We start from the raw sequence: 27,834 nt of genomic DNA, 5'->3' as shown, positions 1-27,834 counted from the left end.
CTTTGGAGTAATGTATTACAAGATTTGAAGTATCGCATAAATTTATATGGAATATGTAACAGAGAAACATGCCATTCATCCCTAACCCCCAGTCCATGCTGGCACTTGAGTTCTGCTTAAATCTTCTCCCATCCTTTTCTCTTTTAATTCTATTGTGATGATGCTGCTCCTTTAACAAAGCTATGTTGTCTTTGGTTTTTCCTCAGGAGGTCGTAAAGACACCAGGTTGAGAAAAGTCTGGGTTGGATGGGTTTTAAGGCCAATTTGATTATAGCTAACAGATACTGCCTCAGGCAAAAGGCTTTTAATTTTTAAAAAAATACTTGTACAATGCAATGGGAGTGGTCACTTCTCCCAGTTCAGCTTTTCTCTGGTTTGATTTGGATTTTGGCAGTCGGTTGATTCACTGAAAGCATTCAGGCAGTTGCTGAGGCTGCTGATCCAAGAAACAACTACATGGAAGAGGGTGTTCCATGCTGCAGCTCTCTCTTCTATGTTTGATTCTACCGTTTGTGCCAAGGGGTGTTATGGGGATTGTTGCAAGTATTTGGAACAGCATCATTTAAGTTGGTATAATCTATTGGGTTTTCAGATAGATTAAGCTATTCTGTATTCTGTTCTGTTTCGTTTGTGTTTCATTCAGTAATCTTGTAAATAAATTATGTTTTGATTAAAATTAAGTGGTTTGACCTGCTGTATCCCTCCTGGAATATCCGTGTTACACCTGCTTAAAACAACTAGCAAAGTTAGGGTCTGGGCTACTTTCTTGGAATGTTTTGAGGGGATCTGACCTTGTTCATAACACAATCAACAAAAACCTCCCTACCCTTCTTCCACATATGCAAATTAATTTCCTCTTAAATACATTAAACTATTTAACTCCAGTATTCTATGGTAGCGAGTCCCGTATTCACATTATTTACAGAGATTTCATAATGAACTCTTTTACCCCATTGATTTGTTTGTGACTGTTTCATATTGAAGTCCTCTAGTTTTGCTCTCCCCATAAATGGAACAGTTTCTTTATGTGTATGCTATCAAAATCTTACATATTTATGTATCTTTACTTGGTCATCATTCAGTCTTTTCAAATAAAAAAAGATGCAGCATATTTATCCTTTCCTAATGGTTACTATTTCACAGAACCTTTTTTTCCATTCATCTGTTGTGTCTCTATTCTTTGTAAATAAAATGGCAATCAGAAGAACTGTGAGGAATACTTCTTGTGATCTAACCAAAGTTTAATGAAAGTTTAGCACAACTTCTCCAGTTTTGATTCTATCCCTCCAGAAATAAACTCTAAGCTTAGTTTGTTTTTTTTATGCCTTTATTGACCTGCATTGCAATGTTTTGATTTATGTAGTCGTGCTTACTGCCATGCTGGCCCTGGCAAAATTCCAGACTTGCCTCTAAATCTGAGCTCATTGCTGAATGCTTTCTTTGGTTACTGTTGCAGTACCAGCAGTAGCCCTTTCTCCCTGTGTAGTTGCTGGGACATTAATCAATGCTGGAAATCTGAAATAAAAACAAAATAATGGAGACATATTCGGAAATCTAGGCAGCATGTGTGGAGTGAAACAGATTTAAAATGCAGATTGGTAACCTTCCATCAGGACAGGCTATTTGTCACAGAGTCATCGTCATAGAGATCTACTACATAGAAAAAGACTCTTTGGCCCATCGAGTCTGACACTGGTCAAAATCAAGCACCTATCTGTTTTAATTCCATTTTCCAGCATTTGGCTCACAGCCTTCTATGTCCTGGCATTGCAAATGCACACCTAAATACTTCTTGAATGTTATGGTTTTTGTATTCTTGACCTGCTTTGTCCTGTTGTCCATGTATTGAATGTGTATTGCTCACTTTGTCGTAAATTTTTCCTTATATTCATCCATGGTATTTCATTAGTGTATAGCTGTCTTAGCTTTTAGAATTTTTTTTCCTGGTTTCTGTTGAACACTTTAATTATTTCCCATTGACGTTTTACATTACTACCCATTTAATTTTCTGAGTTCTATTCTCATTCAAACCAAATCAGCTTAACTCCAGTCTATTACCTTGGCATTTATCATGCAAATGATAAATTATTAATTATTAATCCTAAACTATATTATTTTATCATGACTGATAAATAGGTGCTCCCTGCTTCTCCATTTCTAAGTTTAGTAATGACTTCCCACAAACTGGCTTAAAAAGGAAATGCAACTTATCTCTATATTCACCTCTCCTGGACAATGAAATTCAAAAAATTGAAATCTCCCATATTATTGCTTGTTTTTTTTTAACTTATTTCCATAGTTTGTTTTCAATTCATTTCCCTAATTTGTTTTCATATTCTTCCTCCACTTCCTTTCTGCTAGTAGGTGATCTGTAGGCTCTGTGTGATCCTTCTTCACATTTTATCACTATCCACATAGATTCTATTTCTGTTTGACTTATTGCTTTCTATTGAAATAATGTTATGTCTAACTTTTGTTGATCCATCACTGCTCTGATATTATCTGAATTTATTTATTATTGCCTGTGTTCTAGGTTGTGGGAGTAGCAGATTGTCGTTTAATTGCCAGACAGAATTTGCAGATGAAGTACTCAATTCAAGATTGTAACATCTTCAGCGGTGAGAACCTTTGGCTGGCTGCTTGCATTACTGTGTAGATGTCATTGTCTAATCAAAGTGATTTGGCTAACTGTATTAAACTCTATTGCATTGTCTGCAAAACTGAGTTCATTCCAATTTAAAAACAATTTAAAGTTGAAACTTTATCAAAGTAAGTATATTGCTAATGGTGCAGCCCTCTTGTGGCACAGTGGTAGTGTCCCACCTGTGCCAGAGGTGTATAATAACATCTCTGAACAGGTTGATTAGAAAAATATGTGAATAAAAATATTTTTTTTAATTATACTGCTAATAGGAGGGCCCTCTTGTGGCACAGTGCTAGTGTCCCTACCACTGGACCGAGAGGCCCCGGTTCAAGTCCCATCTGCTCCAGAGGTGTGTGATAACATCTCTGAACAGGTTGACAAGAAAAACAGGTTACATTTAAAAAAATTAAACTGCTTAACAAGTGTAAAACATGATGTAGTGTTTATCTGAAGTGAAAATAATTGGTCAAAACCTCGGCTGTAAGGATCAGGCGTGGTATCAACTGATTCCTCCGCCTTTCTGCTACGTTACCAACTACAATAAGACCAGTATAGAAAAACTGCACTGGCAAGAAGATTGAGTCACCTAGAAAAGAAAGAAAAGGACTTAAATTTGGCCTCTCTACCTTTCTTCCACTCTCCTCTTAGTAATTTTTCAGTCCCAGGATCAGCGATAGTAATTTTTAGGAAATGGTTTTGGAATTTTCAAGAACTTTTGCCCAATTTAACACTTGCATCCACTTTCAGCAGAAATATTGTCCCAGAGAGAAATCCTGATTTCTTTGTCAATTGGTTGTGGATCAGCTTCATATGATTATAGATGTGAAGAAGGCTGTAAGTAAGTGGCTGACCAAAAGCACTAAGAGTTTGTGTGCACTTGGGCCTAGTTTATGCTCGGTTAGACCTCAACTTAAATAATAGGAGAAAAAACTGCAGTTGAACTCTGGGCCATGGATTGGGAAGAGAGAATTGTCAAATTGCTGCTCCTGACCATCATCCAGTTGTACTTATTAGAAATGCATTTGTGGCTGAATATACAATCAGGGCTCAATCATGTTATAAATGCAGTTAAATAGCTCATCAAAATCCTTCATTCTTGCATATAAGGAATGACTTGAATGAAGTTACTGGAAGACATGTTATGTCTGTGTAACTTAATCTGAGATTGAAACAGTACCTTCCAAAAGGAAAAATAGAAGCAAACAAATTTGATAAATGTAAGGAACAAAAACACAAAACATGTTATTAAAAAACATTATTTCACAGCTTGTGTGCATTGCTGGCTCGGCTAGTATTTGTTGCCATCCCTAATTGCCCTTTAGAAGGTGGTGGTGAGCTGCCATCTTGAACTGCTGCAGTCGTTGGGGTGTAGGGACACCCACAGTACTTGTGGACGGGTGTTCTGGGATTTTGGTCCAGCAACCGTAAAGGAATGATGACGTATTTCCATGTCAGGATGGTGTGTAGCTTGAAGAAGACCTCACAGGTCATGGTGTTCCAATGCATCTGCTATCTTTATCCTTCTAGATGATAATGGTCACTGTTGTTAGAGGAACCTTGATGGGCATCTTGTTGATGCTATGCTGCACTTCATGCATCAGTGGTGAAGGGAGTGAATATTGAAGGTGGTAGAAAGTGTTGCAATCAAGGGAGCTGTTTTGTTCTGGATGGTGTCAAGTTTCCTAAGTATTACTGGAGCTTGTCCAGGCCAATGGAGATTATTCTATCACAATCCAGATTTATGCTTTGTAGATGATGGACAGGCATTTGAGGAACTGGAGGTAAGTTACTTACCACAGAATTTCTACCTGCTAACCTGCTTTTGTGCCACAGTATTCATGTTGCAAATGACTACTCCTAGTCAATGGTAACACCCAGAATGTTGTTGGAGGAAGATTCAGCGATGGTAGTGCCATTGAATATCAAGGGGCAGAAGTTAAATTCTCTCTTGATGGAAATTGCAATTGACTGGCACGCATGTGGCACAAATGTTACTTGCCACTTGTACAACCTGGATATTGTTCAGTTCTTGCTGCATATGGTCGCAGACTGCTTTGGTGTCAAAGAAGTCATGAATGATACTGAATATTGCGCAATAATTAGCGAACATCCCCACTTCAGACCATATGATGGAAGGACTTCATTAAAAAAGTAGCTAAAGATGATTGTGCCTGGGATGTTACTCTGAGGAACTCCTGTAATGATGATGTGGGCTGAGAAGATTGACCTCCAACCAACCAGAACCATTTTTCCTTTTGTGCTAGGTATGACTCGAGCACTGGGGAGTTTTCTCTCGAATTCCCATTGACTTCAGTTTTGCTAGAGTTCATTGATTCCATACCTAGTCAAATGATGCCTCTATGTCAAGGGCAATCACTCTCACTTCTGGAGTTCAATTCTTCTAGGTTATAATGAAGTCAGGAGGTGAGAGACCTGGAAAATCCAAACTATGTCAGTTATCAGGTTATTCTTTTGCAGGTGCCACTTAATAGTACTGTCACAACTCTTTCCATCATTTTCCTGATGATCAAGAGTGGCCAGTTTGGATTTGTCCTACTTTTTGTGCGTAGGACGTAGGCAATTTTCCTTACTGTTAATGAGGTGCAGTGTTTGTAGTCGTACTGGAATAGCTTAGCTAGGGGCACAGTTAGAACTGAAGCAAAAATCTTAGTACTGTTGCTAAAATGTTGTCAGGGCCCATTGTCTTTGCAATATTCAGTGACTCGGCCTTTTCTCAATATTACATGGAATGGATCAAATTCATTGAAGACTAATTTTGTGGAACTTTGGAGGAGGTCAAGATAGATTATCTACTTTTGGCTTACGGTAGATAAAACGCTTCTTCAGCTGTGTCTTTTGCTTTGATGTGCTGGGCTCTCTATCATCATTGAGGGTGCAGATATTTGTTGATAGAGCTGCCACCTCCTGTTAATAGTTTAATTGCCCAGCACCATTCACAACTGGATGTGGCAGGATTACAGAAGTTCGATCTGATCTGTTTGGTGTGGATTCAACTAGTTTATTGCATGCTGTTCCTGCTGTTTGGCATGCAATAGTCCTATGTTGTAGCTTCACCAGGTTGACCCCTCATTTTTAGGGATGCCTGATGCTGCTACTGATATCCCCTACTGTATTCTTCATTAAGGAGGATTGATATTCCAGCTCGCTGGTGATGGTAGAATGAAGTAGTTGGGAATTAGAGATACTCTTATCAGTCAAAAGGTGAGTATTCCATGAGTTTTCTGACTTAGTTAACAATCACACAACACCAGGTTATCGTCCAACAGGTGGTTGCTTGATGAATGAGCAGCACTCCAAAAGCTAGTGCTTCCAAATAAACCTGTTGGACTATAACCTGGTGTTGTGTGACTTTTAACTTTGTCCATCCCAGTCCAATACCGGCACCTCCAAGTCATTTCTGACTTGCACCTTGTAGATGGTGGAACAGACCTTTGGGGGTCCGGGAATAAGTTATTCACTGCAGAATCCCTAGTCACTGAACTGCTGATGTAGATATAGTGTTTATATGGCTGGTCTAATTCAGTTTCTAATGCATGGTAACCTCCCATGATGATGGAAGCGAAATTCAGTGATGGCCATGCCATTAAATGTCAAGGGGCTATTGTCAGACTTCCCCAGTTGGACCTAATTATTGTCTGAAACCATCTGCCAGAAATGTTGATTGCCAGCTATAAATACAAACTTGAAAATTATCCAAATCTTGCTATACATGAACTGTTTCAGTATCTGAGGAGGTGTGAATGGTACTGAACATGATGCAATTGCCAGCAATATCCCCACTTCTAACCTAATAGAGGGAAGGTAATTGATGAAGCAGCTAAGGATGGTTGGGTCTTGGAAACTGCCCTGAGGGGCCCCTGCATGTCCTGAGACTGAGATGATATTGACCTCCAACTATCATAAACATTTTTCTTTTTAACTAGATATGACTTGTAGATATGACTAGATATGAGTTGTAGATTGAAATACTGTGAATGAAGTCAGATAAAGTTGATTTACTATTTGTTAATGTCATTGAGAATTAATCAGATCTGTTTTTCATCAAATTTCATTTATTGATTTTTTTTTGGTTATGGAAGATTGGAGAGAAGCTGCAAAACGGGAGAAGTTTGCAGATGCCGTGATCATAGCAACTCCAGACAGGCATCATAAGGTACACAGGCCATTTCTATGTTTAATGCAAATTAGTGTTTGCAACAGATTAAATAAGTAAAATAAATGTCAGGAGGAGTGAAGTGTAGGATAAGCTTAAAATGTTATGGTGGCTCCAGGAAAACTAATGCTAAACGCACAAATACTCCAATATTCATCAGAAATTTGGGGATGATTGAAATTGGCTATATTGAACCAGCAAGAAATTACATGAAAATATTGCCGTGTTTAGATGAATAATTATAAGAATTTGTTGCAGCATTTAAAATACATGTATTATATATGTGTAAGAATAATGGATAGTTGGGAGTGAATTGTTATTTATGCATTTGAGATCAAACAGAATTGTTCAATGCACACAAACCCATATAGATTACCCCAAGGTACAATTTTATGTCTGTTCTGAGTTTGCCAATCTGAGGCAATATTTTATCGGGGTGGTAGTATTTAGCCTAGGCTGTTTGGGGTGAGGAAAATGGGAAATCACCAGAGAATCAATCCTCTGTATGTTATTCAGTGACACCAACAGGGAAGTATGCATGCCTACACGTTGGCTGATAATCAAATAGCTTGTTGACATTATCTCAGTTTGTAATAGCAGAGAGGTGAATTTGATCTTTGCATTAAGAATTTTCATAGTAACAGCATTTTAAATAAAAAGTAGATCTGTGATGGGATGTACTCTCCTTAGCATTGTGTAGCTAGTAGCATCAGCTATAAGTGAAATTTTCTTGCTTAATTCTATTGATGACTCAGGTACACAGTGTAACCTAGGAATGGGCCAATGTTTCCAATACCAAGAGTCACCAAAGCAATAGGATGGTATTTTTTAACCTTCATGCATAATATGTACATGCCTGGGTGAAATATTGGGTGCAAGTGTTGAATGTTTACTGTCACTACTTGTGATATATTCAGGACATTGTGTCGGATATCAAAGAATCGATGGAACAGCTTGATTTTTGTGTACATTATTCTCATGGGCTTAGCCATCAGCACCAGGAGGTGTTTTCAGCCACAGTGGGACATTACCTAATGTCTGCACTTGTACAGCTTTGGCAAGAGTCACTAAATAGTACATTGGTGGAGAGAATGACTTCCTGGTAGATATTCTCCTTTCCAACCCTTAAAAAAACTGATGCCATATGTGTCATTGTTATTGTAATTCTGTTGGCTATCAGCTTACTTCATTCAAACTAGAAATCATACAAGACCTGTATAGCTGTTGTTAATGCTTTGTTTTAACCAGCTGAGCCATTGTGAAGAGTAAATGTACGTGCATTAACATCAAAGTGATTGGAATGTCTGTGCTTGTGGTCAGGACTATGCTGAACTCTTTATTGATGACAAGATGATCAGATTATGTTTTTATTCTCCTGGATTGTCCTTATTGTTTCAATCATTTAATGGCAAATACAAATATATTTAATATCTAATATACTTCATTTATTAGACATACAAGCTGTATTATTATTTATAAAGTGGAACCGGTTAATGCTGTATGCAGTTTTTTTAAATTGCTGATATATTGTATTTAAATCTACAGGATCCAACAGTGGCATTTGCAAAGAAGGGCTACCACATCCTACTGGAGAAACCCATGGCAGTAGGTCATTATTATTAATGCTGACAAGAGATTGTAACATGGCAAAGTATAGTTGCATTAGACGTAGAAGATACATTTAACAGTTTTAGGGTAAATATTCAAGTATAAATTTGAATTTATATAAACAGGGAATTTAAAAGTGATTGTTTGTTTGTATCCCATATTGGTGCTGTTCTAAATATTAGTGGGATGTAATTGCCCTCCTGTAGTTTTCACGTAGTGAATTCCTAATCGCAGCCGAATGGAAAGCAAGCTCATCCACATGAAGGGAAAATGAACATCTAAGAAAAAGAATCAGCTGAAGCCAGGCTCTGCACCTCCCCACATATAGCTGAAATGTAGTTTTGCTAAAAAATAAAGCAAATTTTACAGTTTACTTCACAATTGAAATATAATGTATATTCTAACAAGATCCAAAATAGAGTTAAAATTAAATAAAAACTAGTCAATCTGAATTAATTGATTTGTATATTTTGGAAAATGAATGCGACAATGAAAAATCTAATTTTCAAAGTGGTTTGATTTGAAGAAGCAGAATATTGGAAGCTCTGGCCTGATCTCAAGCATTGGTTATTAGTTTAACTGATATAGTTAACTGTTCACTATAGTGAGAACAGTCATTAATCCACAAGTGAGTCTATCAACAACACAATATTATCTACAAAAAGACATCAGTACAGTTCTTGCAGAAATGCTCAAACTATGTAATCCAATCCACTCCCATGCAATCTCATTCAACACAACTTCATCAATAGATATGGAAGGGGATATGTGACTTTGCACAACTACCGCCAGAAGTCTCATGAAGATTGCTGAAAATAACAGTTTTTTAATGACTCTTATGACAGTCCAGAATTATATATTAAACTACATCTGCTCCACACAAGAGCAAAATGTAACCTGTTGTTTTACAGATTATTCCCCAAGTCTCCAGAACACATGCTGCAACAGCCAGAAGGACCACCTTAAGAGGTAGCAACGTCAATGAAATTCCTCAGTAGTTTTGGGGAAATTGTTTTTGTAGATTAACACAGTCTTTCCCCATCTCCCAGATAACCTCCTGACCTCACCACACTGCTTCAAGATGCTACTTTTATAGCATGTTGTAATTTTTCTGAAGAGGCAAGAATCACTTTAAAGATCCTTTTCTTCCCCTCCAGTTAGCTTACATGGATTCTGCCTAGTGGATAAGCAGTTAGTAGGTTCTGGATTGAGCTTCTTTATGACTTAATTCATAGAGGCAGGAAATCCATTAGCTGCAACATTTGCAATCAGGTCAACCCTATGAGCAGTCAGAGAGACCTAGACACAGGCTTTATGGTCAGTAGTATCCTTGCAGCTTTATGCCTTGACCCATTACTTGTCTCACAGAGACCATCAATTACATACATTTTCACTACTGAAGGCCTGAGGAGTCAGGTTATTGAAAAGCACAAAAAGGAAAGTGAAAGCTCCCTTAAAAGAAATGGTTGAAACCCATCATAGACTACATTCATATCTGAGCACAGCCTGAGGCCATCTAATGTTTTATATACACTATCCAGTTATTGCAGTTCAGATGTTTGTTCATTCTGTGTCCTCCAATATGCTATAATGTTTGTTCTGTACAATGTTTTGTCAGGTTTCATTTCTAACAAGAGAGAATCTAGCCATTGCCTTTTGACATTCAGTGTAGACAGGCAAGAGGCTGGGAGAACACAGCAAGCCAGGCAGCATCAGGAGGTGGAGAAGTTGACGTTTTGGGTGTAACCCTTCTTCAGGACTGGGGGGGGGGGGTGTAGGGGGAGCTGCAGATAAAAGGGGTGGCGGGGCAGGGTGTTGAAGTGGGGATAGGTGAGGACAGGTAGAGGATACACCCTGGTTGGTCAATGAGAGGAATTAATCCAGTTGGTGGCAGGGAGGAGTGGAAGGAGGGGAGAGGGGCTGGGAAGGAAGTCAGGGGTGGGAAGGGAGGTTATTTGAAATTGGAGAACTCAGTGTTGAGTCCTCTGGGCTATAGGCTGTCTAGGCAGAAGATGAAATGTTGTTCCTCCAATTTGCTGTGAGATTTGTTGTGGCAGCGGAGAAGGCCAAGGATGGTCATGTCGGAAAGGGAGTGGGAAGGGGAATTGAAATGGCGGTGAGTGGGAGGTATGGTTGGTCCCTGTGGGCCCAGTTGTGATGCTCGGAGAACCGCTCCCTACGTTTAACTTCGGTCTCCCCAATGTAGAGAAGACCTCATCGGGAGCACTTGATGCAGTAAACTAGGATGGAATAGAGGCAGATGAATCTCTGTCTCACTTGGAACGACAGTTTGATGCTTTGGATGGTGGTGCGAGGGGTGATGTCCCAGCAGGTTTTGCATCTTTTCTGGTTGCAGCGGAAAGTACCTGGGGTTACGGGGGGGTAATGGTCCTTGCAGAAGGCAGAGAACTCCAACTAGACCCCACCACCAAGAACATCTTCCCCTCCCCACTCCTCTCGGCCTTCCACAAGGACCGATCCCTTTGACTGTCCTTGGTTTGCGCCACTCTCCCCACCATTCCCCCAAACTAGCCCTGACCTTTATCTACAAAGCTCGAGTCAGGAGTGCATTGAAATACTCTCTATTTGCCTGTATGAGAGCAGCTCCAAAAACACAAAGAAGACTGACACTGTCCAGGACAAAGCAGCCTGCTTGATTAGCACCACATCCACAAAAAACAATTCACTCCCTCCATCATCAAGGCTCAATTGTAACAGTGTTGTACTATCCATAATTTGCACTGCAAAAATTCACCAAAATTCTTTAGCGCCTTCCAAACCCATTGTCCCTTCCATCTAAAAGGACAAGGGCCTCATTTACTGTACATTGGAACACTGCCACTGCAAAGTCCACTCCAAACGACTACCATCCTCACTTGGAAATATATTGCTCTTATATCAGTGTTTCTGGATCAAATCCTGGAACTTCACATTATTGTAGGTTTACCTATAGCACATGGACTGCAGCAGTTCAAGCAGGCAGCACACTACCACCTCCTCTAGGGCATCTAGGGTTGGGCAATAAATGCTGGCCAGTGATGTCCACATCCCATGAATGAGTTTTTAAAAATGAAATTTCATAATATTATCATTGTTCTGTCAATCAATTTGACAGTTCAAACTAGAATATTTGCTTTTGGTGAATAAGGTGAAATTAAGTTGTTGCGCTCTATTTTGTTTTTCTACAGAGAGAAATTTTGACTGGTTAAAGCAGAACAACCTGCTATTGAGTTACTGAGGTTTCAATGCCTGATTGAATTTGAAATGCTAACCATGCCCACATGGACTGACAGACCTAAAGCCAAGTGAACATACCTTTTTAAGAAGGGAAACAGATGGGTAGGAGTCACTTAGCCCATCCTCTCATATTCCCTTGTGGCTAGCTCAGGGATAGAATAGAAAAACAACTGGGTGCAGGCAGTCTATACACCATCTGGAGAGGAAGGGCATGCCAAATAAGAGGAAGTAAGTCTCATGTTTTCATATTATTCTTTCACAGGTTTGGGTGTCTCTGGCTAGACCTGCAGTTGCTGCCTATACCTAATCTTTAGCAAGGAATGCTGAGTCATTGTTTCATCTCTGCCTCCTTTTGAGGTTTTCAGCATCACAAATACTACTTTTTAGCCAATTTAATTCATGCCACTTGACATCAAACTGTTAAATACACCAGATATATCAAATATGGGTCTTGAGCATCACTGCTATAGTACTGATAACTTGGGTCTTACACCAGCCCTGCTCCTAGCCAATCTGTTCCACTATAACACTGGCATCAGTCCTACAATGTAGAAAATTATCCAGGTATCTACTGTCCACAAAAAGCAGACTTAATGCAAAATGGCCAATTATTAATCAATCAGTCTACTCTCAATCATGAACAATGTGATGGATGTTTTCCTTGACAGTGCTATCAACTGATACTTACTGAACAAGAACTTGCTCACTGATTCTCCATTTGACCTCTGTCAGTCAGTTCTAGATCTAATTTCAGTTTGGTATTAACGGGGACAGTAGGCTTGAATTCTGGAGATGTGATGACAGGAACTGCCCTTAACAAATGACTGTGGCATCAAGCAACAAAAATTGAAATAAGTGGAAATTGGAAATGAAAATCTATGGTGCTTGAAGCAACATGCAGATTGTTGAAGGCCAACCCTGTCAGTCCCAGGGCAACATTGCAGGAGATTTAAATTTTATTTCTAAGCAACTTCATCTACGGGCATGTAACAAGCCGAGTTTGCACCTAGAATTGTGCATCAATATGCAAATAGTTTAGTCACAAAAATTGTTCCTTAATAGCACTTATGATATTTGTGAAACCTATGAAAGTTTACCATGCTACCTTTCCCATAAAACCTTAAGTTAGTTCTTAAATGATCCAGGTGACCTAACCACAGTTATCTTTTCTGTTGTTCCGGCTGTTAATCAGGATAAAAATGACTTCTTTAAAGATGTCGGAGATGTCTTTTTAGACGTCTGAACCTATGCCCTCTTGTTCTGCTGTTAAGTTGTATTGATAAATATTGTTTCATTTGCATTTTCTACCAAATTAAGTATGTTATGCTTTTTATATGTCTCTTACAGCATTTATAGTATTGTTTGTTTTTGTTTCTGCATGATCATTTATAGTTCTCAGAAAATACATTGCACTTAAATTATGACTGCTGTCAGGTTTGATCCAGAAATTGTAGAAAATGCCTTAATAATCATCAAATATTCCCTAGTAACCTTGCTGCCTAATGACCACAAAATGTGAAGCAACCATGCTTACATTGACATATATGATTACAGTTATGGAATCAATTGTTCCTTACTATTTTTAAATAATAGTGTTTACAACATTGTGTTTAGCACATCATCACAGCAATCTACACTAAATTCACATCACCTATAATTTGTCAGCTTTCCCACCCATACCTCCAGCTTTCTTGACTATTTTTGGGGCGTTATCTCTTGTTGAAGCCTAGTTTTCCAAATGATTCAACTGTTCCTTTTTTTTTGCTTTTAATCAGGTGACTGTGGATGATTGCAAGGAGATTGTCCTGGTATGCAAGGAGAATAATGTGATACTTGCAGTTTGCCATGTACTGAGATACTCCCCACCAATTCTAAAAGTACATGTAAGTTTACCTGAAAGCTGAGATCAAATATAACTTCTAGCATAACTTTGTGCATTAAAATATTGAAGACTAGATCTAATAGCATTTGTCAACCAGCCAAGAGTCTTAATGACCTGCACTTCCCAATGGCCAGACAATTATTATTCCATCATAAGTGGGAGATGCAGCAACATCTGTATGATAGCAGAGCCCAAAAGAGTTATACTTATTGAAGATTCCACTGAGCAATGCCTTAAGCTCAAACCTGTCTGAAATAATCCATTTAAATCGGGAGACTTTGGAGAGTTCTACGAAATTAAGTAAAAATTACTCAGGAAAAGTTAGACTGTTAAATATATAGGCTAACCCCTGAGCAACTACTCAACTGACCCCATGTTCACCTCACCTCCTCCAGGCCACTTACAACTCTCAAATCATGACCTAACTACTCATCTCTCCCCCACGATCAGCAATGTCAGATTCTAATGATAAGCTTTTGGGCTGTACTTAGACAAGCAGCAACAGATACATTCCCATATGAGACACTAAATAGTTGCATGTTGATGTAATGGAAGTGTTATTCTGTTGACAAATCTCACTGATTAACAAGTTGATCGCCACATAGATGCAATCAATGATGCTCTTTATCAGGTGTGTCCAGCAAAGGATGCAACAAATTGCATTCTGTGTCTGTGAGGTTCCATCTGTTACAAATGACATCCCTGATTTGGACATGAGAAAGTGAGGACTGCAGATGCTGGAGAGTCGGTGTTAAAAAATGTGGCATTGGAAAAGCAAATTAGGTCAGGCAGCATCCAAGGATTAGAAGAGTCGGTGTTTCGGGCATCAGTCCTTCATCAGGAATGGGGGAGGGGGAAAGGGGTCTGAGTGATAAATTGGAGGTGAAGGTGGGGCTGGAGGGAAGGTAGCTGGGAAGGCAATAGGTGGATGCAGGTGGGGGGTAATTGTGATGGATAGGTGAGGAGGGTGGAGCAGATACGTGGGAAGGAAGATTGGCACGTAGGACAGGTCAAGAGGGTGAAGCCATGTTGGAGGGTTAGATCTGAGATAAGGTTGGTGGAGGGGAGATTTGGAAACGAGTGAGGTCGATATTGATGCTATGTGGTTGAAGGGTCCCAAGGCAGAAGATATTTTTTCTCCAGTTGGTGGTTGGCTTTGTTTTAGTGGTGAGGAGACCCAGGACTTGCATTTCCCTGGAGAGTGGGGAGGGGGAGTTGAAGTGGTCGTCCACAAGGCTGTGGGGTTGTTTATTGTGTGTGTCCCAGAGATGTTCCCTGAAATGCTCCGCGAGTTGGTATCCTGTCTCCTGAAAGTACAAGCGATCACATCAAGAGCAACGGACACAGTAGATGAGGTGGGTGGATGTGCAGGAAAGCCTCACATATAGCAGAGATTTTCCTGCATACCCACCCACCTCACTACTGTGTCCAATGCTCTCGATGTGGTCTCCTGTACTTTGTGGAGACAGGATGCCAACTCACAGAGCATTTGAGGGAACATCTCTGGGACACACACATCAAACAACCCCACCGCCCTGTGGTTGACCACTTCAACTCCCCTTCCCACTCCCCAGGACATGAAAGTCCTGAACTTCATCCACTGCCAAATCAAAGCCACCCACCAACTCATCTTCTGCCTTGGGACCCTTCAACCACACGGCATCAACATTGACTTCATGAGTTTCTAAGTCTCCTCTCCCCACACCTCATCCCAGATCCAACCCTCCAACTCAGCACCGTCCTCTTAACCTGCCCTAGCTAACCATCTTCCTCCCCACCACTCTGCACCATCCTCTCCACCAACCTATCACAATTTACCCCCACCTGCATCCACCTATCGCTTTACCAGCCACCTCACACCCAGCCCCACCCCTTAATCCCTATTTATCATGCTGCTCCCTTCCCTCTCCATATTCCTGATGAAGGCCTCATGGCCAAAAGGTCGACTCTGCTGGTCCTTGGATGCTGCCTGACCTGTGGTGCTTCTCCAGTGCCACACTTTTCGATGATGTTGAAAACTATGTAGAATTTTCCAGGACTATCTTGTAATTTGGTATTTTCCCCTATTTCCTGGATCATGAGGTGTTTTGTCTCAGAATTTGTGTTTGTGCATACCCAGCTGTGAAAGCATGATTTTTGCTCAAGGATTCCCAACGAGTGTCTGGAACTCTAAGACAGGATATTCGAATAAATATATCATATTTACGGTGGGTCAAATGGCCATAGTGGTGATATCCCACATCCCAGTACAAATTTTGTCTTTTGTTGGAGGCACTTTTTTTCCAATAAATACTGGATCCAGCAGATACTTAGTTTGAGTGGGTTCCACTGTGGAGTTGGCAGATTTTTAATTGTTGCAACTAGTATCAATGGTTGGAAGGCATCTGCATCTCTACTCTCCCCCACTCTGCAATAAGGGCTTCACCAGCTCTCCCCCCTCTGTACATCACAGGCCTACAACAATGACATCACCCACCCCCAACATCTGGAAATTTCCACCAGCATCTAACCCAATCACTAACACCTGTCTTGGCAAGATGTTCTTTAATTTTTCCAGCCAGAATTTGCCTTGGCCAGAGAGGAAGGTGTTAGAATTAAAATGCCTAGATTTTATAAAGGTGTATATTGGGGTTTAATTTTGCTAGAATTAAAAAAGAGAAACTATTTTGTTGGGGTTAAAGTTATCTGTTTGGTGCCACATACTGTGGAAACAGGCCATTTGACCCAACAAGTTCACACAGATCCTCCGAAGAATAAACCACCTAGACCCATTTCCCTACATTTACTTCTGACTAATGCACCTAATAAAATGGGCAATTTAGCATGGCCAATTCACCTAACCTGTACATCTTTGGATTGTGGGAAGAAACTGGAGCACCTAGAGGAATCCCACACAGACACAGGGAGAATGTGTAAACTCCACACAGTCACCCGAGACGGAAATTGAACCTGGGTCCCTGGCACTGTGAAGCAGTGGTGCTAACCACTGACCCATTGTGCCGCACTTGTAATATCTGAAACGTAGCTATAGAGCAAACTTCATCTTTTATTCTTCAAAAGTTTCCAAAACAAATTTTAAAATTATACAATGAATTTCTGAACTTGGTGATTGGAAGTTGTAGATATAAAATATATTCTTGTCATGAAATGATGCTATTGCAGCATAATCTTTTCTTGTGGTACCTTTTAAATGTCTTTGTTTATTTGCCCCTTTTCTCTGTATAATATACGCAATCAGTTTTGCACCATGTGTGATCACATTATTTAATCCATGTCACTCTTCTGTGTTATTTATTGTTCATTCTGACTGTTTGCCTCATGTGATATTATTCAAACAATGCAGTAATAGTCCGCTATTCATTGCACAAACTGTCCTTTGTAAATTGTTTTGACTAAAGCATGCTTCCTTTCATTAGATTTGCATTAATGCATACATCAAGCATTTATGCTAATAGTAAGTAATTTCAAACAATATAATTTATAGTTTCAAGAGGAGGGAAAAAAGGATTTGAGCGGCTTTGATTAAAAGTATTTCACAGAACTTTTCAGAATGGGGATTCCTACAAGATAATTCTTACCTGTTAGATAAGAAACTATTACTAAATTGTTTGTCTTTCACATTGAGGTTATTCCTGGCTAGTCCAGCAGTTTATGCCATTCCTAATTGGTCTTGAGAGAATGGTGATGATTTGATGCCTTGAACCACTGCACTCCATATGGTAAAATATAATACGGTGTTGTTAGGATTTTTGGAAAATATTTCCTTTGGTGGAACAGTATGTAATTGTGCAAAGTACTTGTATGTATGGACTATGAGCAGGAACTTTCTGCTAGAATACATCAGCTGACAATGGGGATGGAGTAGTTACTATCTGGGTTTTGCAGCTGAATGCCGTTAATTGACTGGTGGGAGGGCTGGAAATGAATTGACTGGCAATGGGGGAGAAATGGAGGTGGTGCCTGAAGAAATACAAGTCTGTTTTAAAGACACACAGCAGTCTACTAGAGAAAATTGAAGAATTAGGGATCGTGAAAGAAAGGTAGAACATATGACTCCCAGGGCATGTCAGCCTCTCGCATTTCCCCAGTGTAAAACTGAAGGTCCTTCTGGTGGTAGTGAGCATGAGGATGGCAGTCCTCTTTCTGGATCATGGAAGAAGGCTACTTGCAATCATGGCTGCAGATTATTGAGACAGCCTGCAACTTGACCAAAGTTTGGAGGAACAAGTTCACATGCTGAAAAAGTTTTTGATAGCCTGATTTGCTCTGGCGAGGTGAGTGCAATGCTAGATTGTAATTACAAGCTTTTGGGCTGTCCTTAGACAAGCACAACAGATACATTCCCATATGAGACATGGACAAGTTGAATGTTGATGCAGTGGAAGTGTTATTTTGTTGAATCTCACTGATTAGCAAGTTGATAGCCACATATATGCAATCAGTGATGCTCTTTATTGGGGGTGTCCAGCCAAGGTTGCAACACATTGCTTTATGTGTCTGTGAAGTCCCATCTGTCATAAACTTTATACTATGTCCAGATTCTCAAACAAATTATCAAGTGACCTGCAAGATGCTGTGATGTGCAGCTACCTGCAAGATTCTAATTTGTATGCAAATTTATTCCTTCACCTCCCTCTACTACTAGTTATCTGCAAGCTACATCTGTTTATTATTTTTTAACTCCATTCACACGATTCAGTTTTTATCTTGTTGATAGTTGTGTTCTTTTTTTCTTTTGCTATCTTTATCATGAGTATGCAGAGTTACTCCCTGTTTTCCCCAATATTATTTTTAAAATATTGTACTCTGTATTGCTTAATTCCTTGTCCTCATATTTCAGAAGCATATTTCTGTAACCCAACTATGCATAGGTCCTTCTGCCACATCATTGCTTTCTACTCCCCTGTTTTATTATGAACACTGTGCTTTGCCTTATAGATATTTTAACTAATTTGAATAGATTTTTTGCTCACTCTATGTAATAATTATTTTGATCTTTAACCAACCCATTCTATAACTACTTATTCTCTATAACTCTACTTATTCCCTTGCATCAATCCTCTCTTGCTTTTTTCATTTCTGTGTTTTACTGCCATGTTATTATCAGGCTGTTGATATTTTTTGTAGATTCCTTCCCTCTTCTTCCTACGCTAAAGCCTTAACTACCTCCCTATTTATCCTGTCAGGTGGACATCATCCCAATGGGTATGTCATCTTCCTTTTACAAAATTGTGATGCCAGTGTCCCATTAAAATAAACCTTCTGTCCCACATAGCTCCTTTCACAACATGTCAATTGTCCTGATTTGTCTGCCCATGCTAATTTACTCATGATTCAGGCAATAAATAATTCAAATTTTATTATTGTTAAGATATTGCTCTTTAGATTAGATTAGATTAGATTACTTACAGTGTGGAAACAGGCCCTTCGGCCCAACAAGTCCACACCGCCCCGCCGAAGCGCAACCCACCCATACTCCTACATCTACCCCTTACCTAACACTACGGGCAATTTAGCATGGCCAATTCACCTGACCTGCACATCTTTGGACTGTGGGAGGAAACCGGAGCGCCCGGAGGAAACCCACGCAGACACGGGGAGAATGTGCAAACTCCACACAGTCAGTCGCCTGAGGCAGGAATTGAACCCAGGTCTCTGGCGCTGTGAGGCAGCAGTGCTAACCACTGTGCCACCGTTGAGTCATATTTCTGAAACTCTTTCAGCAGGACCCCCTCCCAATTCCTAATGTCATTTGTTCCAACATGTATCACTGTAACTGGATTTAATCTCTCCCTTTCCGATTGTCTCTCCAGCCATCATGAGATAACCCTTTCCTTAGCACTGCGCAGGCAACACCATCTCCAGCATTCTTGTTCATCGCTACAAAGAATGCTATTTATTACCCTAATTGAGTTCCTGACAACTGTCACATCTCTAGCCTGTTCTTCGTGCACCTCTCCCACTGGACAGCCTTTTGGACCAGCGTGCCCTGGTCTGCATACTGGCTGTTATCTATGCAGGCTTTCTTCATTTCCCCATAGGCAATGAGTATTTTGTACCTATTGGACAGGATCAATACTTGTGGGACTTCTTTCTCAATCTTTCCTTAAAACCTCATCTGACTCCCATTAGATGACATGGTGGCTCAGTGGTTAGCACGGCTGCCTTACAGCACCACGGACCTGGGTTTGAATCCAGCCTCGGGTGACTGTCTGTGTGGAGTTTGCACATTCTCCCTGTGTCTGCTTGGGTTTTCTCCGGGTGCTCCAGTTTCCTCACACAATCCAAAGACACAAACTTGATTGAGTTTTTTGAAGAAGTAACAAAGAGGATTAATGAGGGCAGAGCGGTAGATGTGATCTATATGGACTTCAGAAAGGCTTTCAACAAGGTTCCTAGTTCTTGGAGACTAGTTCGCAAGTTAGATCTCATGGAATACAGGGAGAATGAGCCATTTGGATACAGAACCGGCTCAAAGGTTGAAGACAGAGGGTGGTGGAGGGTTATTTTTCAGACTATAGGCCTGTGACCAGTGGAGTGCCACAAGGATCGGTGCTGGATCCACTACTTTTCATCATTTATAGGAATGATTTGGATGTGAGCATAAGAGGTACAACTAGTAAGTTTGCAGATGATACCAAAATTGGAGGTGTAGTGGACAGCGAAGAAGGTTACCTCAGATGACAACGGGATCTTGATCAGATGGGCCAATGGGCTGAGAAGTGGCTGATGGAGTTTAATTTAGATAAATGTGAGGTGCTGCATTTTGGGAAAACAAATCTTAGCAGGACTTACACACATAATGGTAAGGACCTAAGAGGTGTTGCTGAACAAAGAGCCCTTGGAGTGCAGGTTCATAGTTCCTTGAATGTGGAGTCACAGGTAGATAGGATAGTGAAGAAGGTGTTTGGCATGCTTTCCTTTATTACTCAGAGTATTGAGTTTAGGGGTTGGGAGGTCATGTTGTGGCTGTACAGGACATTGGTTAGGCCATTGTCGGAATATTGTCTTAGTTTTGGTCTCCTTCCTATCGGAAAGATGTTGTGAAACTTGAAAGGGTATCAAAAAGATTTATAAGGATGCTGCCAGGGTTGGAGGATATGAACTATAGGGAGAGGTTGAGTAGGCTAGGGCTGTTTTCCCTGGAGCGTCAGAGGCTGGTGGGGGTGGGGGGGGGTGGGGAGCGTGGGTGGGTGGGGTGGTGACCTTATAGAGGTTTATAAAATCATGAGTGGCTTGGATAGAATAAATGGACAAAGTCTTTTCCCTGGGGTGGGGAAGTCCAGAACTCGAGGGCATAGGTTTATGGTGAGAGGAGAAAGATATAAAAGAGACCTAAGGGGCATCTTTTTCACGCAGAGGGTGGTACGTGTGTGGACTGAGCAGCCAGAGGAGGTCGTGGAGGCTGGTACAATTGCAACATTAAAAGCCATCTGGATGGGTATATGAATAGGAAGGGTTTGGAGGGATATGGGCCGGGTGCTGGCAGATGGGACTAGATTGGGTTGGGATATCTGGTCGGCATGGACATGTGGACTGAAGGGTCTGTTTCCATGCTGTACGTCTTGACTCCACAACTCTGTGCAGGTTAGGTGAATTGGCCACACTAAATTACCTGTAGTGTTCAGGGGTGTGTAGGTTAGGTGAATTGGCCACACTAAATTACCTGTAGTGTTCAGGGGTATGTAGGTTAGGTGCATTAGTCAGGGGGAAATGTAGAATAATAGATGAATGGGTCTGGGTGGGTTGCTCTTCAGAGGGTTGGTGTGGACTTGCTGTGCCAAAGGGCCTGTTTCCACATTCTAAGAATTCTAGTTCTAGTTCAGACACGTCCTCTCTTTGCCTAGCCTGTGTGACTATATTCCAATTAAAACTGTCCTCCTTATTCACACAAGCTTGATGATTCTGAGTCTTGAGAGATTCGAAATAGAGACATGTGCTTGCTTATGACAATGTCACTGACTCCCATATATTACAGTACAGATATATTATAGTGTGGATGTCAAGTCATACTCACCATACTGTGTATGAGTGGCATATTTTCTTCAAGAGATGTTTCATAGTAATAGAAGCAGGAGTAGACCATTTAGCCTATGGCTAAATTAGATTAGCCCATTTAGATCATGGCTGATCTATCCAGCACTTCCTTCCTGCATTATATATATAACCCTTAATTCCCCCTACCATGCAAAACCCATTCCAACTGTATCTTGAATATATTTAATGAAGCTGCCTCTACTGCTTCCTTGGATGGAGAATTCCATACATTCACTGTTCTTTGGGAAAAGCAGTTCCTCCTCATCTCTATCCTAAACCTACTCCCCCTAATCTTGAGGGCATGTCCCCTAGTCTGAGTCTCACCCACCAGCTGAAACCACTTGTCTGACTCTATCTTATCTATCCATTTCATAATTTGATATATTTCTGTAAGATTCCCTCTCATTCTTCTAAATCCTAGTGAGTCCAGTCCCAGGCGGCTCAACCACTCCTCATAGGGTAATGCCTTCATCTCCCGAACCAATCTGGTGAAACTCCTCAGCACCACCTCCAAAACCAGTATATCCTTCCTCAAGTAAGGAGATCAGAACTCCGCACAATAGTCCAAATGCAGCCTCACTAACACCTTGTTCAATTGCAGCAGAACCTCCTTGCTGTTAAATTCAATCCCTCCAGCCATGAAAACCAATATTCCATTTGCCTTCTAGATTACCTGTTGCACTTGCAAATCAACTTCTAGCAATTCATGTACAAGCATTCCTACGTTCCTCTGCACAACAGCATGCTGCAATCTTTCACCATTTAAATAATACTGACCTACTATTTTTACTTCCAAAATGGATAACCTTACATTTACCAACACTGTACTCCAATTGCCAGACCCTTGCCCACTCACTTAACCGATCAAATTTCTCTGCAGAATCTCCACATCCTCCGCATAGTTTGCTTTTCCACTCAATTTACTGTCATCAGGAAACTTAGATGTGTTGCACTCTGTCTCCTCTTCCAAATCATTTTTATATATCATGAACAGTTGCAGGCCCAACACCAACCCCTGATTCATCCAAAGAGGAAATATTCCTCTCCAAGATCATGGACTGACAGATGTGGTTGTTTTTAAATCAAATTTTTAATGTGATCTTCAGAGGCATCTTGCTAGTGAGGCACCCTGTCTTTTTGTGCTATTGGCAGCTCTTACCTCGGAAGGTACAGTTCCCAATGTGACGTTGCTGGAGGACATTCTATTAGCCCTCCAGTAATCCTGAATTCTGGCCAGTTTCTCAAGTCTCGCATTAGGTGACTGTCTACAACATGGTGCAGGATCAGATCCTGTTCATTATCCAAAGGTCAGTGTCCCAACCTCAAATATAATATCTTACCCATACTCTCTAAATACTAGACTAGCATCCACTTATTTTAGGAAATGGAGAATTAGTATGACATTAATGTTTAGGTAATAAAGTATTTTTATGGCAAATATCCAAAGGAAAGACTGCAGAATATAAATCAATAAAAGAAGTGGAAGGTGCTGGAGAAACTCAGTAGTTCTGGCAGCATCTGTGGAAAAGGAAACAGAATTAATGTTAAATATAATATGACTTTTTTTGGGAACAGTGTCTCTCCATGGATGCTGAGTTACTCCACTACTTCCTATTTTAATTTCAAATTCCAGTATCTGTATTCCCAATATTTTTCATTTGTTTTCATGAAAGAAATGGGTTTCTTGTGAGCCAATGTGAACAGAAGAGACGAGCTATGACTCAAACCATCAGTTACTACTTCATTGATAATGACTCCAACCTCTATTTACTTGAGCAAGATGAATCAGACCTAAATGCAACCTCTCTCTGCTTTGAAAGTATTCTTACAACTAATCTTGTAAAATTTGCTTTCAGTTATCCTGATGGGACTCCTCACAATCGTTCAGCATCTGCTATTTTTCATATTCCCCTCAATAAAACTTGTTTGTTTTTACATGAAAGGCAATTTTTTACAAATATTCAAAACATACAAACAGTTCAAACAGGGGAAGACCATCTGGTCCATTTTTGCTGTCCCATATAATTATGATTCCTTGCTTTAGGATGGGGGAAATATAAATGTTAAAATATGAGAAAGAAATAATTTATGTATCAGGGATCTGATAAAAACGTGTACCAAATTTGAACTCTGCTTCATGATCTCTGTGCTGAGACGAGTTAAGTAGTACTAGAAGGAAAACAAAAAGAAGAATTATTTCCGCATCCGAGCCATGTCATCCCTCGTTCAGCCTCGTTCAGTCACAAGTGCTTCTTTGGTGACTGACATTCAACATATTATCAAATGCTTCTGACAGTGGCCATGGAAACTGTGCTGTCTTGCACCACTCGGAAAGCCCTCTGGAAGGAGGTCATGTGGAGGTGATAGACAGGGCTGGGCCATACTGAATTGGGAGGGAAATATGTCTGCTGAATTGTTGTTTTCTTTACTACATTAGAAGATGCTTTTCTCTGGGTAGTTCACCAAATGAATCACAATCACAGCTGGATACAAATAAAAGTGGTTCATTTCAGTAACTGCAATTATTATTAGAGTTGTAACACTTTAAAGAGGAAACATAGAATACTAACTGGCATTCACTTCAAGCTTTGCTGATAATTGGTGCATTACTTTCAATTATAGAAGAAAGTAGAATACACAACTTCAAAAATAAAAAGTGGGGATCCAAGATGGTGGCGATCTAGGAAGATCGCATTGCAGAGCTCTGCACCGCAGCACAAGTGGAGTGAAACTTCAACCCGGACCATCACGATATCCTGCGACTCCAGAAACTTTGGAAAGTTAACTTACCTGCTGTCCAGAGGTGCCGAAAAAACGAGGAGGAGCATCAGAGGCCGGGCCCGCAGCCCAGCCTGCAGGATCCTTGGACTCAATTCCCTTCCAGGCTCTGCTGACTGAGCTCACGAAATCTCACAAGATGTTGGGTAAACAAATAGAAGAGAAGCTGGCTCCAATCTCTAGCATGCTGCAGAAGCATAAGCAGCAGCTGGGAGTCCTGGAAAAGAGGATGAATGAGGTTCAGCAGAGTCACAGTGGTGGAAGTTGAAGCCAGTTCATCCAAGGATAGGATCCAAGCCCTGGAGACACCGTTCCATAATTTGCGTGACCAAGCGGATGATCATGAGAACAGAGGCAGGAGAAAAAGTATTCGGACCGTTGGTCTGCCAGAGGGTAAGGAAAGTGAGCTGCCTGTGGAATTTATTGAGGACTGGCTGCCAAACTTCCTTAACAGGAGGCTGGCATGAGAGGCTTGAAGATCCAGAGGGCTCACTGAGTCACGGCGCGGAAATTGGGTCTGGGTCATCGTCCTTGTCCTCTCCTGGTGCGGTTCCACCATTATAGAGATAAGGAGAGAATCATGAAAGCTTCCAGAATCCCGGGGAAAGATCCAAGGCCCTAATTTATGAGGGCTCTAAGGTCATGTTCTTCCAGGTCTTCTCAGCGGTGGTGATCCAGAAAAGATAATCTTATGGCGGTGTCAAGAGAACTCTGAGGGAGCTTGGGATTCGGTACTGCCTGAGGTATCTGGTGGTGCTTCAATCACCTTCGATGGATCCATACATCTCTTTGACACATTGGAGAAGGCAAGAAACCTTGTGGACAAATTAACCTAATCTGAACAAGTTAGTATATATAAATAGCAGTGTTGTTTAGGTATGTCTTTGTCGTATTGTAAAAGAAACAAAGGAAGTCCGGTTGGAGTTTTCGGTTTTTTTTTCTCTATTGATAATAATTTGATTTAAACTATGCTTGGTGGTGGTTGAGATGTGTATTTTCATTTTCTAAGTTAAGATATACCAAAGGATGGGTGGGGTATTCACCCCTTTCTTTCTTTAAAAAAATTTTTTTATTCATATTGCTATTCTATGGTGTGCTTACTTTCTTTTCTGCTTGTGTTCGTGGTGCAGCTCTAGCTAGGAGAAGGTAAAATGGGTGGGATGGCTAGATGCCTACTTATGGGTAGTTGCCCCCTCCAGGCAGGGATGAGATACCCTATTTAGCGCTGTTGGCACTTTATATGTTGGTTTGTTTTTTGGTTTTTGTTGATTTTCATTTTTAACAGTTTTGTAGGTTTGTTAAATGTAGTGTTTTAGTTTATGTAGTTTTTATGTTCAATGTGACACTAAGGCTTAGCGATTTGTGATTCGGGTTTCTCCTCTCTGGAATTTAAATGTTACTGCAGAAGGTTATGGCTAATGATGTGATTAAATGGTGTACTCGGAATATCAAGGGAAGTCACTCACCAATTAAGAGGAAGAAGGTACTCTTGAGTCTTAGAAAGGAGAAGATGGATATTGTTTTGTTACAGGAGACATACTTGGAGGATAAAGAGCATTTGAAATTACAGCAGAATGGCTTTGATTGAGTTTATTTTTCATCATTTAATACAAGTAGGTGAGTGGCAAAATTGTTTGGGAAGAATCTCTCATTTAAGTTACTAGAGTGTGTAAAAGTCACCTAGGCAAAAGTGAGGACTGCAGATTAGAGTGGTGCTGGAAAAGCACAGAAGGTCAGGCAGCATCCGAAGAGCAGGAAAATCGATGTTTTGGGCAAAAGTCCTTCGTCAGGAATGGAGGCAGGGACCCTCAAGGATGGAGGGATAAGGTCACACGGGAGGTTTGTAATTCTTAAAGCTTTAATAAATGGGGAAGAATTTGGTGTTTTAAGTGTTTATTGCCCTCCAGCTCATCTCCTCAAATTTTTTGGTAGATGCGTTTTCTGAACTGATCAGTCTCGAGTCGCGGCACATCACTACAGGGGGAGATTTTAACTGTCTCGTGGATCCCACAGTAGACAGGTTGCCCAAAGGTCCCTTGATACCCTCTGTACAAACGAAACAATTAGATCTTTGCATGGAGTTAGGGTTGATGGACGTCTGAGGCATCTCCACCCTACAACAGGGATTTTACATTTTTCTCCAATCCGCACAGATGTCACACCAGGATTCATTTTTTTTCTGACCCCTGTGGCAACCCTGAACTTGGTGGCATCTTGTACGATTAGTAATATTACCATCTCTGATCATGCTCCAATGTACCTGTTGTTTAAGATTAAGGATGTTACAGTGAGTTCAAGGCATTGGTGAATGAATCCCTTTATCCTCAAGGATAATAAGCTTATGCAGCATTTCTCTAGGGAATTTCGGGCATTCCTAGACATTAACTCAGGCTCGGTTAGTAGTCCATCCATACTTTGGGAAACTGCCAGGGCCTATGCAAGGGATTAGTTATTTCCTATTCCACCAGTAGGAAGGATGAGCAGCAACGTCTCCTCGAAGCACAGTTGAAGGCAGCCGAGAAGGCTCACTTTGCCAGACCCTCATTGGTCAAACTACAGAGGATTACAGCGCTGCGGTCTACACTAAATTCTGTGCTCATGCAGACAGCAAAGAAGGTGCTAGCTTTTGCAAAGCACAGGTTATATGAGCATGGTGACAGGCCAGGCAAATACTGAGCATATCTTGCTAGGAACATGAGTGCCCCACAATCCATTACGGCAATTAGGGAAGGGGCTGGGAACCTGCCATGTGACTCTAAAAAGATTAATATGGCATTTCAGAGATGTTACTGTTAGTTATACCAGTCCGAGGTTTGTGAGGAGGGGTGGGCCAAAATGGATTTTTTTTTAAGGATCTGAAGCTCCCGGGCGTGACCCCTTAACAAGAGTCCTTTCTCAATGCCCCCTTATTAGAGCAAGAAGGCAGGTGCAGAGTGGAAAGGTGCCCAGTCCTGACAGACTTCCTAGCAAATCCTATAAGGAATTTATAAACATATTGTCAGGCCTGATGCTCAATATGTTTAATGATTCATACAGTCATGATTGTCTCCCACCATCTCTGAGAGAGGCCAATATTTCACTTATTCTTAAAAAAGGGAAGGTCCCAAAGGACTGTGATTTGTACAGGCCCATTTCATTCTTAAATGTGGATTTTAAAATCCTCTCTAAGAGTCGCGCGTTAAGGCTGGAGACTGTTACCTTCTATTGTGAAAGAGGATCAGACGGCATCATAAAGAGCTGCAGATCCTCCAATAATGTTAGGAGGCTGCTTAATGTAACTCAAGCATGTCGACAATAGTCAATACAGGGATTGGTGATTTCTTTAAATGCAGGGAAGACATTTGACCGAGTTGAGTGGCTGTACCTTTTCTATACAGTGGAGCGGTTTGGTTTGGGTGAAGTCTTTATAAAATTGGTAAAGGATCTCTACAGTGGCCCTTTCGTAGCAGTCATCACCAATGGAGTACGATCAAG

At 40.7% G+C, this 27,834-nt stretch overlaps 1 protein-coding gene across 5 annotated transcripts in view; it reads left to right on the top strand.

Annotated features, from left to right (window-relative positions):
* The window catches only part of LOC140487017 (1,5-anhydro-D-fructose reductase), a 269,343-nt gene that overhangs the window by 37,620 nt on the left and 203,889 nt on the right, over nucleotides 1–27,834 (top strand). For all 5 annotated transcript variants that reach the window (XM_072586380.1, XM_072586379.1, XM_072586381.1 and 2 more), the window contains exons 3-6: nucleotides 2,534–2,618; nucleotides 6,745–6,818; nucleotides 8,364–8,423; nucleotides 13,439–13,546. In XM_072586380.1, coding sequence (XP_072442481.1) covers nucleotides 2,534–2,618; nucleotides 6,745–6,818; nucleotides 8,364–8,423; nucleotides 13,439–13,546 — 327 coding nt within the window. The remainder of the gene's footprint in view (nucleotides 1–2,533; nucleotides 2,619–6,744; nucleotides 6,819–8,363; nucleotides 8,424–13,438; nucleotides 13,547–27,834) is intronic.

The sequence above is a fragment of the Chiloscyllium punctatum genome, chromosome 16, assembly GCF_047496795.1.
Source record: "Chiloscyllium punctatum isolate Juve2018m chromosome 16, sChiPun1.3, whole genome shotgun sequence".
In the NCBI taxonomy this organism is placed as follows: domain Eukaryota; kingdom Metazoa; phylum Chordata; class Chondrichthyes; order Orectolobiformes; family Hemiscylliidae; genus Chiloscyllium; species Chiloscyllium punctatum.
The sequence above is the reverse complement of the archived record's forward strand: the minus strand, read 5'-3'. Positions and strand labels throughout refer to the sequence as shown.